Below are 20,842 nucleotides of genomic sequence, written 5' to 3' on the forward strand. Positions count from 1 at the left end.
GGGGGACAGACGCAGTGACGATGCCAACCTGGACGTGCATGCCGAAAGGAGTTTTATCTGGTGCTCCCGCCGGGACTTCGGTTTCAGTTGCTGACACGCCTCACAGTCTGTGGAGGTGTGGTGCTCCCCCAAACACCACATGCAGATGGAGTGAGGATGCGTCGCCGAGATCTGGCGCGCGCAAGACGAGCACGTTTTGAAGCATGTGCACACTGTTCTCAAGAAAAAACGCTCAAGGCAAAAAAAGGGGAGGCCTGAAACAGGCCAGGATACATGATTCGGGTCTGCGTGGCATGCGGAAAATAAGAAAACTGACGTCAGCACGCCGGGGTGGGGCTTATGTGACCTCGCTGACGTCGCGCCTGCGGAGGACGTCGGGCGGAGTCGCATGGCACCGCGCAGGGATGCTGGACAAGAACGTTTTTCGGGTCCAGTCGCATGCCTGGGGATAATCTACGTTAAGGAATCTGCGGCTAGTAGTCTCAATCAGATTCTTGTGTTATAACAAATGGCATTAAAACAGTTTGCCCCTGTCTCTATCACAGAAAACAAGTGTAGGAAGGTACATCCTGACTATGGTTGCCCCCAACTTTTTGCCCTGTGTTTTAGCTGGTTTTGGACATAGTCGACCTGGGACCCTGCCAATCAGGACCCCAGGCCTACTGCTCTCTCTTTAAAATGGATTCCATGTACCCTAGGTACATTTCCAATTGGTACTGGGCCACCTTATCAGACCCTGTAACTCAGGGCATAGGTGTACCCAGGGCTGCCAGGGGCTGCAGCATGTATTATGCCACCCCTGGCTGGCCTCCTAAATTTGACACAACTGGCTGCATGACAGCTGGGGCAAAGTCGTGTAATCACCCTTTGCTGTAGGTGTAGTATACCTATACCTAACCCTAAAATGGACACACAGATTCCTATCAGTCACTCCTATGGCAGGCCTTGACAATCCTGAAGGCAGAGTGCTTGGAATCGTGTGAGATGGTGCTCTGGCATGAGCTGAGCCTGTCTGCAGCTTGCGGAATCAAGTCCTAATAGCTGTTCCATGATATCGCATACCATATACTCTTAAGTGCATTATAATCCTCGCGGTTAAATGCTATCTTTGGTATTGCTTTATCAAAACATGTCGAGTAAGGTGTCATACGAATTGGAATACTAACCCCTCGCCAATTCTGGCGACGGGGTTAGCATTCCACCCTTCTAGAGGGACACGACATGGATGTAACTGTGAACCCCGGTTAAAGTTAACTGAAGCCTCAGCTCCACAAAATGGATGCTGCCACCACAGACACGAGTCTGACCCCCTGCAGCTGGGAGTCCTTCCAGCGAGGGGAGCCTGGACAAAGGGTTTCCTGTCAGGGGCGGTGCTAGCACCGTCCCAGGCATGGTTTTGTGTATCCTGGGTAGGCAGGGCTTTACAGGAAGGTGACTGCTGAGTGGCACCCCGGTGCTCACTACGCATAGGCCGGTCTGAACCAGTTCCAGGGGCACACCAGCCCCTGGCCTGGGGAAGTCCGGCATGGCTGAGGGGTGTAACCACCCCCCACCTAGTCCCACCCATAGGCAGGACCTAGTCACCGGGTCAGCCCCTTTTTTTAGTATAAAGATGGGAGCGGGCCCCCTGTTAAAATTAGATCATCTTTGGAATCAAGATACCACTTTCTTCGAAAGGACTTCACGATTTCTTCTTCAAGATTCTCCCTTGTGGCTAAGGAGTAGTCACCCTGCATCAAGCGGGCACCATCCTAAAGAACACTGCGGTCTGCTGCAAGTCCTTCATCACGAATCCGACGACCCAGCTCGACGAGACCCGGCTTCCCTGGCACCTCTGACCTCTACTCACCTCTACAGCCAAGCTGAGAACCGTGAGTGCGACGAGACCTCAAGGGACCGACGATCGCCAAGACTGCACGACATCTTTACTGCAAGCCCACCGTGTCCTCCACTGGTGAGTGCTTTGGGGTCCGAGAAGCCCCGACCCTGCGCAGCTCCAGCACCCAAGATCAGCCCCCCTGCATCTCCACGATCGGCGTGGGGCCCTTCTGCTGTTTGCTGTGCACCGCGTTGTTTGGCTACTAGCCGGCTGGCTTGTGGCCTTCTGAACGACGCCCAACGACTTCACGACTGCTGGTCTGGTTGCTCCAGGCTGGCCCTTGCTTCCTTTTTCAAGAGAGGCACCCCGGACCCTCCTGGTCCACTCCAGACGCCATTTTAGGTCCACCGCGTGGGCTTGAATTTGCCAAGGCTTTGTTGCCCAATCCTGGGTCCAGCGACGCCGACAGCTTCCATCTTCGTGGGACAGCTCGATCCTCCATCCTGGTCGCCGACAACGCCTCCTGGTCCGTGAGATCTTCGAGTCAAGCGTCACCCACTCACCTTGTCGAGGTGGCTACCATCCGGTGCCCTCCTGGTGCCCACTGACTACTGGCTAGTAGTCTCGAACTTGGTCCCCTCTGCTTTCAGGTGTCATCTATCTTCGAGATCCAGGCTTGGATCCAACTGAACTTTCTTCACTGGTCACCGGCCAGCATCTTTTCTTCCGGCTCCTGGTCCGTCTACGAGGATTCCCGACGTCTTTTCAGACCTATGCAGCTGCAGCCCCTGGGCTAGGTAACTTCGGCATTTCGGTGCCCCAGCATAGCCTCACTATCCAAGGGTCAGAATCTACTTTCGTTTTCTCCCTACCAGGTCGGGTTCGCCCGAGAACACTAACTTTCTAATTCCTAGCTACCATAGACTTTTGTCCCGCATCTCGCGTGAGAGTGCACACACTGCACCCGAGTCCCCTAGGCCTCCTAGAAGTAATCTAACGATTCCCTAGTCCAGTCCTAGCGATTCCAAAAGCTATTAGTACTGTACTTACCTGTTAGGAATTTCGCATTCCACTTCCTGAGTATATGGTTTTCCGTGCCCCTCGGGCATTTGTATATACTGTGCTAACTTAAGTATTTTTGTAAGAGTCTTGGTTTGTGCTTAGTACCCTGTCCTCATAAAGAGTACAGGGCTGTTGTGATCTTTAAATAAATAACTGTTTATTTTCATAACACTTGTGTGGTGTCCTTTCACTTGGTATTCAAGGGGTATATGTGTGGTAAACAGCTGGCTTAACACGCCCTCTCGAGTCTTTAGCCTTAGACTGCTCGTATCCACGCTACTAGGATAGCTGGTCTATAAGGTTGACTTACAACCAATCATCAATAAGGGTTGCTGGACTGATACATAGTGTTCACTAGAATAGTGAGCACTGCATATCAGGCCACCTTCTCACATTGGTGAGCAGCGGTTGGGATTTGAGCTTGCTGTTGTTTTACCACACGTATCCTAAGAATATCTTGCTGAAAGATCACATAAGTACTGTCAGGTACATATAACTAAAGCTTAGAATACTCTGAGTTCTACTGAACCAGCTGTTGTAGCTCCTCAAGGCTTAGCACACCTTGGCTACAACTCTAGCAAGGGACCAGTAGGTAACACATAGTGTAGGTAGGTGCATCACTTACACCACACTAGAAGCAGTATGTCGGTCACAGGAGGAAACATTGAGTCTCCCCTTGTGTCAGTTGACCCTCCACAGGTCATCCCTTCAAAATATACTGCTCTTAGCTTCCATGAGATGAGACAAGTGTGTACTCTCAGGAAACTAAAACAGGGGTCTAACCCCACCACTTCCTTTCTGATTGGTCTCCTAGAGGCTTATGATGCCAGTAGGGCTGGTAACCCAGACCCTTCTAATCCAGATGGAAGTTTGCCCTCCTTACAGGGTCCCTTTGATATCCATCCCCTCCTTGAGGCAGATGTTGCTGAGGATGAGGATGAGTTATCAGGGGATGAGGCAGATAAGGGACAGCTAGAAGTCAGTAGACTAAGCAGGTCCAACTTAAGCAGACATGAGCTTGGTACTGGGGGACTCCTGGGCCCACTCTCAGGTCAGCTTAACATTGGGAATGGACGAGTTAGGTCTCTATCAAGAGGCTCTAGCAGATCCTTTCGAACCAATGGCTCTCTCAACTCTTCTCACAGAGGAATGTCTTCCCCTAAGAGGAGAGTGTATGAAGCTGAAGAAAGGGCAGTCAAACTGAGGATTGAAAGGGAAGAACTTGCCCTGGCCAAAGAGAGACTTGCCCTTGCTAGAGAGCAAGAATTATGTGGGCTAGTTCCCACTGGTGGCAGCAATAAACCTAGCAATAGGGAAAGGAGTTTTGATAAAAAGCACCTGAATAAGATAGTGCCCCCCTTTAGGGAAGGGGATGACATCCACAAATGGATTACTGCTTTGGAGAGAGCCTGCACTGTGCAGGGTGTTCCCCAAAGTCAGTGGGCAGCTATCTTGTGGCTCTCCTTTGATGGTAAAGGTAGAGATAAGCTCCTCACCACAAGGGTGGAGGATGCTAACAATTACCAAGTCTTGAAGAATGTACTGGTTGATGGGTTTGGTTTAACCACTGAACAATACAGGATGCTGTTCAGAGACACCCAGAAAACTCAGTCTCAAGATTGGACTGACTTTGTTGATTGTGCCACTAAGGCTTTTGAAGGCTGGCTACTGGGTAGTAAGGTTACTGATTTTAAAGGGTTGTATAATCTAATTATGAGGGAGCAAATCTTAAATAATTGTCAGAACCAGCTATTACATCAGCACCTGGTAGACTCTGAGTTGACCTCTCCACAGGAATTGGGTAAGAGGGCAGACAAATGGGTCAGAACCAGGGTTAGGCCTAAAAACCAGGGTGGTGACCAGAAAAAGGAATCAACCAAGCCTCAAGAGAAGGGTGGGGATAAATCCACAGAGAAGACTTCCCAAGGGCCCCAAAATTCCAACAAGGGTGGTGGGTCCCAGAACACTCCTTCAGAACAGAAGAAACCTTATTGCCATACCTGTAAACAGGTGGGTCATTACAAAAGTGATGCCAGTTGCCCTAAAAATGGTAATAAGGGAAATACACCCCCAGGTAATACTCCTAAACCTCCTGTTACCACTAGTGGTAATCCCCCAGGTGGTGGGAGTGCCCCCAAGAATGTGGTGGGTATTACTCTGGGCCAACAGGAGGACTATGGCTTAGCCAGGTTCCCTGACCACACTCTTGTCTGTGAAACTGGCATGGGGTTTGCCAACTTCACTACTGGACCCCACATTTTGGGCAAGTATAGACAAGAAGTTTTAGTGAATGGTCAGAAAGTTGAGGCATTCAGAGACACAGGGGCCAGCCTCACCATGGTGAGTGACCATCTGGTCCCCTCTGCTCAACTGACCCCTGGTTTTACTTATCAGGTGACAGACATTCATGGAATGAAGAGAAGGCATCCCATGGCAGTAGTCAAGCTCAGCTGGGGTAATGTCACAGGGCCCATGAGAGTGGCAGTGACAGATAACCTACCTGTAGATTGCTTACTGGGGAATGACCTGGAACTCTCAGCATGGGCTGAGGTGGAACAAGAAACTCATTCCAGAATGATAGGCCTATCCAGACAGGTTAGTGGGGCAGTAATAGCTACAGCCCCAGTCCAAGCACCAGTCCTCCCTGAAAAGGTTGGAAGGGCAGTGGTAGCCACTGCCCAGGCTCAGACAGACTTTCCAGAACAGGATAGGAGGGCTGTGACAGTCACAGCCCAAACACAAACTGAGTGCCCTCCTGAAAAGGTTGGCAAGGTTGAAATGGTCTCAGCCTCTACTCAGACAGATAGTGAGGTTGTGAAGCCTGAAACAATGGATCACTCCACTCAAACAGAGAGCATTGAGGAGGAAGAAGAGTCTTCCCCCTCCCAGACACTAGGTGAGAGCCAGCCTCCTCAGGGAACTGACTCTACCCCTGTTGAAGGAACTGCCCCAGAGGTAGTCAGGCCTAACCTGGCAGAGCCCCTGATGGCAGTGGACCCTTCCCAGGTGGGACCCAGTCTGGAGCAGGTAAACTGCACCTCTCTACCCTGCCTTAGTCAGCCCAGGGCTGAAGAGGTCAGGGAGGCCAGTGGTGGACCCCAAAGGGCCCCCTGTCCAAAAGAACCCCTTAATCAGCAGATTAGGATCACTGAAGCTGGTAAACCTAGCCAAGTGAAAATAGAGCAGACTCCTGAGGGATCCCCCTTAAAAGTAGTTAGGGAACTCCCACAGCTGGACACTGTTGGGCACAGCCAAACATGGGGCCTAAAAACCCCAGACCTGACCTGTCCCTCCAGTAAGCCAAACAGAGGGACTCAGCCTCCAGCTTTAGGTAGCCAGAGGCTGACCCTGAGAGCTCAGTGCATCTCAGCTAAAGAAAGAAAGGCACATATGATGGATGGTGATTGGAGGAAGTTGAGCCCAAAGGTAGAGGAGCCTCACTTCAGTACTCCATCCCAGCATCAGCCTTCTTCTTTCCCAAGACACACCAGAGACAGAGATTCCCTATGGTGGAGACCCTCAGATACCCTTAGGGTGAGGGGTTGCCTAGTGGACCATGACACAGGGGGAAACCAAGCCAGAGCTGGTACTTCCTTATATGGCCACTTAGGTAATAGAGGCTTACCTGGACAAGGATAGCCTTATCTCCTTTCGTTTGGGGGGGGGTTGTGTAGGAAGGTACATCCTGACTATGGTTGCCCCCAACTTTTTGCCCTGTGTTTTAGCTGGTTTTGGACATAGTCGACCTGGGACCCTGCCAATCAGGACCCCAGGCCTACTGCTCTCTCTTTAAAATGGATTCCATGTACCCTAGGTACATTTCCAATTGGTACTGGGCCACCTTATCAGACCCTGTAACTCAGGGCATAGGTGTACCCAGGGCTGCCAGGGGCTGCAGCATGTATTATGCCACCCCTGGCTGGCCTCCTAAATTTGACACAACTGGCTGCATGACAGCTGGGGCAAAGTCGTGTAATCACCCTTTGCTGTAGGTGTAGTATACCTATACCTAACCCTAAAATGGACACACAGATTCCTATCAGTCACTCCTATGGCAGGCCTTGACAATCCTGAAGGCAGAGTGCTTGGAATCGTGTGAGATGGTGCTCTGGCATGAGCTGAGCCTGTCTGCAGCTTGCGGAATCAAGTCCTAATAGCTGTTCCATGATATCGCATACCATATACTCTTAAGTGCATTATAATCCTCGCGGTTAAATGCTATCTTTGGTATTGCTTTATCAAAACATGTCGAGTAAGGTGTCATACGAATTGGAATACTAACCCCTCGCCAATTCTGGCGACGGGGTTAGCATTCCACCCTTCTAGAGGGACACGACATGGATGTAACTGTGAACCCCGGTTAAAGTTAACTGAAGCCTCAGCTCCACAAAATGGATGCTGCCACCACAGACACGAGTCTGACCCCCTGCAGCTGGGAGTCCTTCCAGCGAGGGGAGCCTGGACAAAGGGTTTCCTGTCAGGGGCGGTGCTAGCACCGTCCCAGACATGGTTTTGTGTATCCTGGGTAGGCAGGGCTTTACAGGAAGGTGACTGCTGAGTGGCACCCCGGTGCTCACTACGCATAGGCCGGTCTGAACCAGTTCCAGGGGCACACCAGCCCCTGGCCTGGGGAAGTCCGGCATGGCTGAGGGGTGTAACCACCCCCCACCTAGTCCCACCCATAGGCAGGACCTAGTCACCGGGTCAGCCCCCTTTTTTAGTATAAAGATGGGAGCGGGCCCCCTGTTAAAATTAGATCATCTTTGGAATCAAGATACCACTTTCTTCGAAAGGACTTCACGATTTCTTCTTCAAGATTCTCCCTTGTGGCTAAGGAGTAGTCACCCTGCATCAAGCGGGCACCATCCTAAAGAACACTGCGGTCTGCTGCAAGTCCTTCATCACGAATCCGACGACCCAGCTCGACGAGACCCGGCTTCCCTGGCACCTCTGACCTCTACTCACCTCTACAGCCAAGCTGAGAACCGTGAGTGCGACGAGACCTCAAGGGACCGACGATCGCCAAGACTGCACGACATCTTTACTGCAAGCCCACCGTGTCCTCCACTGGTGAGTGCTTTGGGGTCCGAGAAGCCCCGACCCTGCGCAGCTCCAGCACCCAAGATCAGCCCCCCTGCATCTCCACGATCGGCGTGGGGCCCTTCTGCTGTTTGCTGTGCACCGCGTTGTTTGGCTACTAGCCGGCTGGCTTGTGGCCTTCTGAACGACGCCCAACGACTTCACGACTGCTGGTCTGGTTGCTCCAGGCTGGCCCTTGCTTCCTTTTTCAAGAGAGGCACCCCGGACCCTCCTGGTCCACTCCAGACGCCATTTTAGGTCCACCGCGTGGGCTTGAATTTGCCAAGGCTTTGTTGCCCAATCCTGGGTCCAGCGACGCCGACAGCTTCCATCTTCGTGGGACAGCTCGATCCTCCATCCTGGTCGCCGACAACGCCTCCTGGTCCGTGAGATCTTCGAGTCAAGCGTCACCCACTCACCTTGTCGAGGTGGCTACCATCCGGTGCCCTCCTGGTGCCCACTGACTACTGGCTAGTAGTCTCGAACTTGGTCCCCTCTGCTTTCAGGTGTCATCTATCTTCGAGATCCAGGCTTGGATCCAACTGAACTTTCTTCACTGGTCACCGGCCAGCATCTTTTCTTCCGGCTCCTGGTCCGTCTACGAGGATTCCCGACGTCTTTTCAGACCTATGCAGCTGCAGCCCCTGGGCTAGGTAACTTCGGCATTTCGGTGCCCCAGCATAGCCTCACTATCCAAGGGTCAGAATCTACTTTCGTTTTCTCCCTACCAGGTCGGGTTCGCCCGAGAACACTAACTTTCTAATTCCTAGCTACCATAGACTTTTGTCCCGCATCTCGCGTGAGAGTGCACACACTGCACCCGAGTCCCCTAGGCCTCCTAGAAGTAATCTAACGATTCCCTAGTCCAGTCCTAGCGATTCCAAAAGCTATTAGTACTGTACTTACCTGTTAGGAATTTCGCATTCCACTTCCTGAGTATATGGTTTTCCGTGCCCCTCGGGCATTTGTATATACTGTGCTAACTTAAGTATTTTTGTAAGAGTCTTGGTTTGTGCTTAGTACCCTGTCCTCATAAAGAGTACAGGGCTGTTGTGATCTTTAAATAAATAACTGTTTATTTTCATAACACTTGTGTGGTGTCCTTTCACTTGGTATTCAAGGGGTATATGTGTGGTAAACAGCTGGCTTAACACGCCCTCTCGAGTCTTTAGCCTTAGACTGCTCGTATCCACGCTACTAGGATAGCTGGTCTATAAGGTTGACTTACAACCAATCATCAATAAGGGTTGCTGGACTGATACATAGTGTTCACTAGAATAGTGAGCACTGCATATCAGGCCACCTTCTCACAACAAGAACGAAACCATAAATAACACTTTCATTCTCATACACCATTTCAAAGAGTTACAGATAATATATAAATGAAGGAGTGCCAGTTCGTAAATAACACCTTAAAAATAAATAATACAGATTTCCTGGGTAATTCCTGGTTATTTAATAAAATATGGGATACACTGACTGCCTCAAGAACCTCAGTAATATGAAAAGTACGAATGCTCTGTTTTCTCCACTTATTTTGTGAACACAGCAAAAATGTGGTGGAATCAGGGTGTCATTTTTTTATGGTGTAAATATCCTTTGCTACGTTTCCTCATACAAGAGCAGCAGAAATAGTGCACGTGGATTAAGACTGTGTTGTTTGGACCTGTGTCACGCATCAGATGAATGGCTGCTAATGTCAGTTATTTAATGCCATTGATGTTTGGGAAATCGTCTGCTAACATGATTTATTTCTAAGACTCAAGTCCATCATCAAGTCATGACACTTGGTAAACAAATGAAACGTGCCTTCTTTTGTATGTGTACCACTGGCCACATTCCTCCTGCCACATCTTCCAGGTAGGGCCCTAGGCGCTGCCCACAGTAGGTGAAATAGACTCTGCCTTTGGACGGCTGCCCTGGAGGTGGGGGTGTACCCTCCGTTCTTTCCCAACCGATTCCAGCCACATCCCCTAAAACAAAAAAAGGAACATTTCATTTTTAATTATGCTCTTTTTCTAAGATGACCCATTTTGAAAATCTATTGACAATATATTTGCTTCACCTTGGAAAACGCATAATCAAAGGTGAGGTATAGAAATCACAAACAGCATAAATGAGCACACAAAGACTCTTTAAAAACAATATATATGGGATAAAGTACCTCACAGGGGTACATTATAAGGATATTGCAAGTCAACAAGGAGTTCCATGACCAGATAAAGGAATGAGGCCAAAGGTTATGGAACTCCCAGGTGACTTGCGGTATCCTTATCATATAAATATTAAAGTAACACTTACTTACAATACATAGCATGTATTACCTTCAAACCACTGAAAACAATGATGCATAATTCTTTCACATGAAAGAGAGAACATGTTTGCAAATATGAAAAATAAAAATAGAATCTCTTGTGCAAAATTAAACACGTCAGAAAAGTTGTTTCATATTTGTTGCCCAAAAAAATGGAATCTGTTTAAAACAAGTACGTTTTAAATAATAATTAAAAAATAAATGATGTAGTAGCTAACTTTTGTAACTCACATCTGCTTTTTGCCACTGAAAAACCACAGAAGATGTTGGACGGGTGGAGGTTTTGGGGAGTGAAGCTAGCTGGCTTCTAATTATTACTGGCAGCTTGAAATGATCATTGACATATATTTCCTAATGGTACTGCTTATTATTCTGATACAAGCATGTGAATCTATGGAAGATCCAATACAATGGAAGAAAGGAGCAAGTTACTTCCCATTGGGAACTATCTTTCTGGGCGATACCCTAACCACAGATTTTTCACCCTGTGAATATCTACAGGTATCAGACTGCATCTGGACGACTTTAACAGCATAGCCTCAGGCATTGTTAGGTGGCATCCGGCGGGTCCGCCACGGCCTTGTTCCTCCCCAAAAGGTAGGGTTAGAGCGGCAAATAAGCACCAACCCTGCTCACTGACGTAAGCTCCTTTCTTTCTGCGACTTCATGAGTGGATCTGAAGCTAGTTCCCAACTTTTCCTACCATTTGGAGAGTTTTTCTCAAATAATTTTACTCCAATGTGCAAGGGAACATGTCCCCTCATAACACAACTGGATTAAACTTTGTAGGGACTGTCACATATAGATGTTTGTTACGGATTCCCATGGGGTGTCTCTCTATTGTTTGGGTTCGGGCCATATCTAAATTACACAAGGAGTGAGCCCTTATATATTTAAATGTGATCCGGGAACATGAAACCATACTATACATTGCCGAACACTGAAAATAAGTTGCTTATGTCTCATTCCCGCTCTCTGGGCCTGTTGCGACAGAACATGTCCTCTACATGGTAATAGACTTGCACCCCTGCCCAGAGTGTCCAACTATACTGATGTCTGGATTCTTAATGCTGATTTTTGTTTTGGCAGGGAAACAAGGATCATGCGTGTAAACCATGGCATAGGCCTGTCTCATGGATTGCAGTCTTGTTGGACCGGGAGGGGCACTCAAATCGCTACCCTCATAGTGGAGAAAGGCTACCGCATTCAACAAGAGTTAAGCTGCACATGAGCGATGGTGGCAACATACTGTGTAGTGATCAGGAATGAACAGGTCCTTTTTAACATGCATCACTGGAGTGAGGTCTATAGGATCAATCATTTTAAAAGTTCTGCAGTTGTGTGCTTAACTCAACCGTGGCCTACATTAGTTTGGTGTGAAGTGCTGCACAGTGCAGAATTGGTATATCTGCTCTGGGTGTATGTGTGCCTGGGAAGGGTACATTACAGGCATAATTCAGTATCGCGCAGTTCGTGCTTAGTGAATGCATGTGCTAGATATATAGGTGCCTATGAGTGGTATGGTACCTAGAATATGTAGCGCTGTGAAGGTAAGATAAATGATTGTGCTGGATGTATATGTGCCTAGGAGTGGTATAGCACATACAAGATTCAGTGCTGGACAGTGTGTGCATGTTAAATGCATATGCTGGATGTATGTGTGCCTGTGAGTGGTACAATACATGGAGGATACAGTACTGTTCAGTGTGTATATGCTGTATACATGCACTGTGTATATAAGTGTGCCTGTGAGTGGTACAATACATTGAGAGTCCTGGGTTCCATTTTGGGAGACCCAGACCAGGATGGTGAAAAGTAGAGAGGAGGTAGAGAGATCCCTCTCAGGCAGATTTGTGTATTGCTGCATTCCTGTAAGCTGAGTAGGGCACACACTAGAAAGGGGAAAACTAGGCTTCCCCTGTACACTTCAAAGGGTGCTCTTTGATTCAGTGAGACTTCACAAGTAAGTGACCTGGGCACATCGCAGGAAGGAGATGTGGCTGATAAGAGAAGAATAAAGAGTAGGGCTGGGGGCCCTGGCATAACGTTAGAAGTACATATCACTGTAGCTGACATCCAGTTGTGAACTCTGATCACTCACAAGGTCTTTGTGGTGAAACAATGTGCTTTAGAGAGACTCCGACTGTGACAGACTTTATTTCAAGAGGAAGAGGGAGCGGAGGAGTGAACACTTTAAATGAAGCAGGACACCAACCTACAACTTCAAAGACTCAGTCCTTAAACCACATTTCGTGTTTGGAAATGGACTATAAGAAGGGGAACTTGATTCACTGAAACGTGTCATCTGCCAAGCAACCAGACAGGCTGTCTGAGTAGGTGAAGCTCTGGGAGACTTCTGCCTGTGCTATGGGCCAAGGGCTGATAGTTTTTCAGCAGGATGAGGAGACAACACCCAGAGAATCTAAGACCACCTGCCCTGGAGCTTCGGTCACTAGAGCCTGCCAGCTTGCCAAGACCAGTGTGCAATCGGAGGAAGAGAAGAGTGTAGGAGGTAGCAAGGTCCAGTGGGGAGCCCTGCAGAAAGGACTCGCTGTGAAGCTTGTGGGCAGAACAGTGCAGGAGGCTGGCTTAGTATATGGTGCACACTTATTTAAGAAATGCACCTTGTACTAATCCAGGCAACCCTAATGGTGATTTTAGTGGTCTTTGATAACCATAGAAAGCTCTCAGAGTGTTAGCCAGCTTGCTTTACCAGTTTAATCATGTAGTGTAGGTTAAACGCAAACCAGAGTGTTTATATACAAAGATTTCAATTACACAATACTCACCAACACATTGGTATATCTCCTACCTAGAGATATCAGCACAAATACACAACAATACTTCAATTGCAATAAGGAAAGTAGTACAAAATACAGTTGCCTCCAGGGGGAGACCAAACCATATATTAAGAAAGTGGAATGAAAACTGCAGGAGAGGACGGACTTGGACCAGAAGACAGTGAGGACGGGACTTGGATCAGAAGACGCAGAGGAGATGGGGACGCAAGGAACCCACACGGAGGCTGTGTGCAGAGTAGGAACACAACTGCATGCCCAATGGAAGTCCATGGAGAAGTTATGGTTACATTTCTGCAGAAGAAGGACACATCCCAGAGGACTCAGAAGAATTCCCTTGGAGGATGGAAGGTTGGAGAGCCACCACACCCGTGGATGCCTACGAGACCAGGCTACACCAGGGAAGCCAGGTGCATAGGTGTGAAGAGACGTCTGAAACCTTCATAGAAGTCAATGGTAGACTTGGAGAAAAGTGATAGAGTCTATGCCGCTCAGCAGTGACCAGGAGGCTCGAAAGAGCAATGCTCACTGATGTCTAACGGTTCTGAAGAGTTGATGTTGACCTTGTTGCTGCAACAGTGAGGACCAGGCGATGCTGAGGAAGACCAGGAGCAGTGCAGGAGCTGTCCCACGTTGGATGTTGGTGATCACGGGTTCGTGTCTGGTGGGAGTACCAACAAGCCTTGGTAGCCGCAACTGGTTTGGAGAACGAAGAAGGAGCAGCGTTGGGACCAACAAGTTCCAAGGGACTCACCACTAGGAAGAACATCAGGGAAAGAACATCAGAGCAGGAACCAAGCTAGCAGGGGAGCCCACTGACGCAGGAGAAGACCCTAAGGAGGACCCCTGGTCAAAGGCACAGAGTCACAAGAGGACCTTGAGCAGCTCACCAAGAAGGAAGGCCCACAATGCAGAGGATGCAGTGAGGACACTGTACTTGGCGGAAAGAGATGCTAGCGGCTGGAGCTTCTAGTAGCCTGAAGATCACTGGAGTGCAGTCAACAAGCCTTGGCAACGGCAGGTCGATGTGGTGCACAGGGGTTCGGTCCCAGCAGTTCCGACAAGGGAAACTGGCCTCAAAATTACAAACAGGACAGGTCAGGCCTCGAGGAAGTTGCAGAATCACCACCTGTGGTGCTGAGCCTTTCGAAGTGTGTGGTACTTCAGGTGCAGTAGACCAGTTAGCTTTGTTGTGGTGCCTGCAGAAGCAGGGGAGTGACTCCTTCACTCCAAGGGAGATTACTTCAGGTGTCCTTGATGGCCACAGAACTGGTGAAGATCCTGGAAGAAGAAAAGACACACACGACAAAGAAGACTTGCAGAACAGCGAGACCAGGAGCAGCAGGAGTCTTTCTTGGTGCAGTTCTGGTTCCAGGCAAAGTCTAAGTGTCCAAACGGTCAAAGAGCGACGTGGTATCAGGCCACTGAGTCTTATCCCATTCGAATCTGAAGAGCCACCCATAGGTAAGCCTGTACATACCCTCGGGTAAGGGCTGGAATGACTCAGGGATCCCTTCCAGAGGAGGGGCTGGACAGAGGGAAGGATACTCCCACAGCCTTTGTCCAGTTTCACGTCCGAGCAGGAGCAAAAGGCTCCCTGATCTGGATCAAACTGGAGGTTGCAAGGAGGGCATCAAATGTGTCCTTCAAAGCAGTCTGGTGGGGCTGTTACCCATCACAAGTTCCACCTGCTTAATGAGGAGAAAGTTAAGATGCTGACTGATTCCCCTAAATCAGGCTCCCCATCAGATACCTGTTTGCCACAAAGTATGCAGACAGTAACTGGCATAATCTCGGCTCATCATACTAACAATTCTAAATGCGACAATACAAGCTGGAATCTTCCCGACGGATTGGAAGGAAGCTGCCATTCTTCGCTTGATGAAAATACCCTCTCTTGACCCCAATGAGGTTAAAAATCATAGACCCATTTCCCAGCTTCCCTTTACAGTGTAGATTCTGGAAAATCTCCTCAACTCTGACTTCTCATCCTTTCTGGATGAGAATGAGATTTTAGCTAATGCACAGTACGGTTTTAGGAAAACCACTGTGCTGAGTCAGCGCTAGTCACAGCATCTGAAGAAATCAGAATGATTATGGACAGTGGAGGAAAAGAGTCATTGATCCTGCTGGATCTTTCTGCCGTATTCAATACCGTTTCTTTTTGTGTTGTCTTCAAAGCACAAAGAAAATTGGCAAAACTGTTGAACGCTAGTTGAAGCTCCACATACGCGCTGGTTAGCACAGAAAGAAAGGAACTGGTGCCAGCGCAAGCAGGTGACGTATATATACTGGTCCCGGCGTCATGCCGCCACAAGATGGAGCGGCACGTAGTACAATGACATCGCACAGTGCCACCTGCCAATGCTGGAGGAAATTTCTATGTAAAAGTTTCCAGATCCATGTCTGATGCCTGGAAGTATTCCATAGGTGAGAGATCTGCAGTTAGACAACTCCATCAGAAGCAGAAATGTAAACTGTATTAGTCTATGACCATTGTTGCATCTCTGCCCAGCAAAATTGCTAGCCAAGGGGTTGCCCCAAGACCCGCTCCCATCTCACCCTAGTCACTACTATTGTTTTCTGTTCTCCTATTGCCTCTGCCAGACACTAAACCCCACATTTTGTATCTTTACGTAATTTTACATTGACATTTTATATTTGCTTGGGTCTATGGTAAGGTGGGTCATGCAGCTTTTACAGTGTCGAAGTCTGAAGTAAAGTAGTGGTCATACTGCTGTATAGCTCTTCTCAATTGGAAGATCTGCAGCATTATGCATTTCTCATTGTTTAATATGTTTTTACTGAATTATTTTGCTGCTTAGTATTTATTGTATTATGGTTAGGAGGTTTGCTTTTATGACTAAAAGTCGAATAAAGCTTGAAATTTGATTTGATTTGATTTGCATTTCTCATTGTGTAATAGTATCAAAAAGGTATGTTTCCCAATGGGCAATTCAAAATGTTGCTCTAGGTAAACTGTTCCTCAATGATTTTGGTGCAGCAGCATAAGTATGCCCTGCTCAAGAACACTGTAGCTCATAACTTTGATAGATGCTGTATATCTTACCAGTATGCAGACTTGCTGCACACTTGCCTTAGGAAAGGCACTGTCCTAATGAATCGAAATGTAAGAAATAAAAGTGTTTTTTAAAGTATAAGCTTAATGCAATCCATATATACATAACAGTTTTACTGTCAAAAATTCCAGAAATGCAAAATGATTAGTTCATTCCATTGAAAAGACTTTTACTCTCTTGTGTCTCATCGTACACCAAAAAACAAATTCCATGCTCTATACTAATGCCTTTCAGGCATCACAGTGCCTTTCTTCAGGGAAAAGGAGATGAAAATGAATAATGTAACATTAATCAAAGAAACCCCAAATCAGCCTTAACATTTTTTTTGCAACTGATATTTTTATAGCAACAGATAACCTTTTCTAACAACCAAAACAAATGGAAAGGAAAAATATGTTTTGTTATGAACTACTGAAACCCCACACAATCAGATTGTATAGTTAATTAAAACCATTACAATATTCCAAAGCATAAAATATATTTCCTTCATGTGCTATAATAGATTAGATATAAACAATTGATATCACGGTGATAGACTCGCGTGGGCGCTCTGATCTGGTCTACTCCCCGCTGCTTGCTTCATCAGACGAGAGGTTGCACAGCCGGCCTGCTAGCATGAGGAGGAACAGACCCTTGCAGCAGATATCGGTCCCAGAAACGACGCCGGAGAATCAACCTCGCACCAGTACGCTTACCATGGCGCCCACGACCCAGCCAGACCCAACCATCTCGGCCAAACTAGACCAAGTCCTGGCGGACATTGAAATATCTCGGGCCTCCATGGAGGAACGCCTAGGTACCCTGACTACGGACATCAGCCTTATCCACGATGACCATCGGAAACTGGCGGACAAGGTGAAGGAAGGAGAATAATCCCTTGCTGACCTACAACCCACTCTTACTGCACAAAAACAAACGATCTGCACAGTGCTGGAGCGCCTGACCACAGTGGAGGAGCGCATTGACGATTTTCAGGGACGCTCCAGGGGCTGTAACATCCGCGTCCTAGGTCTTGCGGAGGGCATTGAGGGGAAGCACCCAATCGAATACATGGAGGCGTGGGTCAAATCCTTCACCCCGACCAAGGACCGTACCACTTTCTTCTCCATAGAGCAGGCTCACCGGGTACCAGCCGGCAAACCACCACCTGGCAACGCACCTGCTAGCAAAATTCCTCCACTTCCAGGATCGCGATGCAGTGCTACGGGCCGCCAGACGCACGGGTCCGCTCCAAGTCGAAAATAAACATGTCATGATCTTCCTGGACTATGCGAGGGCGGTGCAGAAGCTAAGATCATCCTTCCTGGAGGTGAAGCGCTGATTGCGAGTCAATACCATTCAGTATTCCCTGTTGTTTCCAGCCCGCCTCAAGGTACTTCACGCAGGTACCACGCACTTCTTCACAGATGCAGCGGAGGCTTGTGATTGGGCGGACCACCACTGCACTCTAGACCCCACAACGGAAGCACCACGTGGGCGCACCAAAAGGTCAGCGCGCAACAGGACCCGCACCACACAACCCCCACAAACGCAGAAACTCCAGAGCTGGAGGGAGCCCACTGGGCACCGCACGCTTGATTACCCTGATCTGGATCAAATCATGCAAGAACGTCACAAGGCCCTCCAAGCAGTGACTGATTTAGGGAACCCCCCACTCGAAGAGGACACCGTGGGGATCCCCCACCTTCTCGCTTCCGGGAGCGAAGATGACAGCAATGAAGCCCGCTCCTCGGCTGACTCCATCACCTTGCCACCAGCTTTTCCGCGAACGGAAGACACCATCTCCTGAGGGAACAAACAAAGGAGGCCAAGCACCACTCTGACCAGACAGACAGCTGGAAATAGCCCTCCCGATAAATGGCGGCGTCCATCTAACACTACAAGATGAACGACCCACCACGTTCTCAATCGACAATCAATGATCCTTCCAACGCCCTGGCGGACCCAGCCTCGCAGGCGCACACTGTCACCCCCATGCATTGACTGTTTACTCTCAGGTTCCATGAGAGCTTAATTGGACGGGTCGGATCTGCTGATACGTCCCAGGTATTGGGACAGTTTCCCCACCCAGTTACATGTTCTGTTTTCCCTATCTCGCTCTACCCTATGGCACATAGGGGGTACAATTAGAAGAGCTATCAGCACAACTAGATGGGTGAAGATGTCAGCCATCTGCGAAAACCAAAGGGCTAGACCCTTATTGACACATCTGTCCACCCCATTCAGTGTCACACCGCGGGGTGCAGACCATGCTCCTCAGATTTCCCAATGCCAAGCGCGGACGTTAGTATCTTAACACTGAATACAAGGGGTCTCCACACACCGCGCAAAATATACGCCACCTATGCCTATATTAAGTGCCAACAAGCACACATTGCACTCCTACAGGAGACGCATATCACAACCCCAGAAATTGACAAACTGCGGACCCGGTAGCGAGGCACCATATGCGCCACGTCCTACTCCGTTTTCGCACGAGGTGCGCTGATCTGGATACGTCCAGGCACTCCATTTATGGAAACGCGTATAGTAGTGGACAAGGAGGGCAGATACGCCCTGTTAGAGGGGATGCTAGATGGCCAACCCATCCTGCTGGGCAGCATATACGCACCAAATATTGAACAGGACAGGTTCTGGGATTCCCTCACCAGCGTTCTGGCCCAATTTACGTCCATCCAGTGGATCCTAGGAGGCGACTATAATTGCGAGCTTGACGTCGCTCTTGACAGATCGCACCCACCTCCTGCTCACTCTCCGGCCCTTAGACAGACAAAGCGCTTCCGCCGCTGGGTTAATCACTGGGCGCTAGCAGACGTGTGGAGAGCACACCATCCTCAAACACGACTCTATTCATTTCACTCCATTCCCCACAACTTACGTGTCTGCTTGGATAGATTCTTATGCACCTCGTCACTGATCTCTAAGGTCCAGCACTCAGATTATATGGGGCGCCTCCTTTCTGACCATGATGCACACATAATGCGCGTACAGTGGACAACCCCCACCCTCCGGTACCTACATGGAGCCTCCCCCGGGACGGTCTGACAGGTCAGGTATTCCGACATGACCATGCGCAACGCATTCAGGAATATTTCACTCACAATGCAGGATACGCCACCTCTAGATTGGTCGAATGGGATGCTTTTAAGATAGTAGCCAGGGGAGACTGCATTAAACAAATAGTAGGGGTGCGTCGCATTCTGGAACACACGCTCATCGACACTGAACGTAAGCTAGCAACACTCACAAAACAGGAAGACGCCGACGCTGCCACAGTGGCTCAAGTAGCAGAGGCCAAAACGCAATACTCTACTGCACTTGCGGACTTACGCAAATATAACTTTAGGGCCTATGCCACTCGCATGCGGGACAAGTCTGGTACACTCCTTGCGTGGGTAGCAAAGCAAAACACGAACACCAAACCCATCACTGAGATTCTCACCCCCTCCGGGGACCTAGTGCGCTCCCAAATAGACATTCTGACTGCTTTTCAAACCCATTACACCACAGTCTATGGCACCCCACCACATCTCCGACAGGAGATGATAGGTCACTTCCTAGACCCGCTACAGATCCCACACATCACGGACGCAGACAAAGCCACGCTAGATGCAAAAATAACAGCAAATGACATATCGGGCGAGGTTCGCACGTTAGCTTGACATAAGGCGCCAGGACTGGACGGTCTCCCCCTTAAGTATTACAGCACTTTTTCTACCATATTAATCCCTCGACTGACAGAAGTGTTCGCGGAGGCATTTCAGCGCGGTGAACTCCCAAGCTCCCTACGCGAATCGGTCATAGTGTCGTTTCTTAAGCCGCTCCGTGACCCACAACAATTGCCATCTTATCGCCCCATAACGCTCCTTTCCACGGTTTGCAAAATCTTGGGGAACCTACTCGCTAACCGATACGAACAAATTCTACATACCTTGATTCACCCGGACCAATGCGGGTTCGTCCCCGCCAGGAATACAGGAATACGTCCCAAAACATTCGAGGGCTATTCCATATCCAGGATCAGGTCAAGGACTTGTACCCCCATGCGGCCTGTATAATCCTTGACCTGGAAAAAGCTTTTGACACCTTAACATGGCCCTACCTCTTTGCCGTCCTACAACGCGCGGGGATTGGCCCTACTCTTCTTCGATATACACGTCTTCTGTACACCAACCTCACATCTTGGGTCAGACTCGGCCGATACATCTCGTCCCCATTCCGCATAGGGAGGGGCACTAGGCAGGGTTGCCCCCTGTCCCCTCTAATCTTTGCCCTAGCAATGGAGCCCCTGGTGATCCGTTTGCTCAGGGAGGGAACTGCATTGGGCATACCAATAGATGACACTCTCTACTGCGTGTCCCTCTACACGGACGACCTCCTCCTGTACATCTGTGACATCACTATGGACTTAACACCCATATGGAGGACCCTAACGGAGTACGCGAGGGCATCCGGGTTGCGGGTGAATTGGAATAAGTCCACGGCGTACCTGCTGCACCAATCACTAACGCCGCGAACGATCCAGTTGGGCACAAAGACCCTGACGTGGGACGCAGGGGCTCCCCGATACCTCGGTGTTCGCCTTTATGACTCCCCTGCAGACATGTATGAAGGCAATCATCGCAAGGTGTTAGCAGGAATCAGGACGTCGGTAGGCTTCTGGAAAAAACCTGCCTTTGGCCCCGATCGG

The 20,842-nt window shown here is 49.1% G+C and overlaps 1 protein-coding gene across 1 annotated transcript in view; it reads right to left on the reverse strand.

Moving 5' to 3' along the window:
* HECTD4 (HECT domain E3 ubiquitin protein ligase 4) overlaps positions 1 to 20,842 on the reverse strand; it is a 2,691,195-nt gene that overhangs the window by 1,233,413 nt on the left and 1,436,940 nt on the right. The window contains exon 52 of the mRNA XM_086943079.1: positions 9,770 to 9,933. Within this exon, the coding sequence (XP_086799205.1) occupies positions 9,770 to 9,933 (164 nt within the window). The remainder of the gene's footprint in view (positions 1 to 9,769; positions 9,934 to 20,842) is intronic.

The sequence above is a fragment of the Lissotriton vulgaris genome, chromosome 11 (genome assembly GCF_964263255.1).
Source record: "Lissotriton vulgaris chromosome 11, aLisVul1.2, whole genome shotgun sequence".
NCBI lineage: Eukaryota > Metazoa > Chordata > Amphibia > Caudata > Salamandridae > Lissotriton > Lissotriton vulgaris.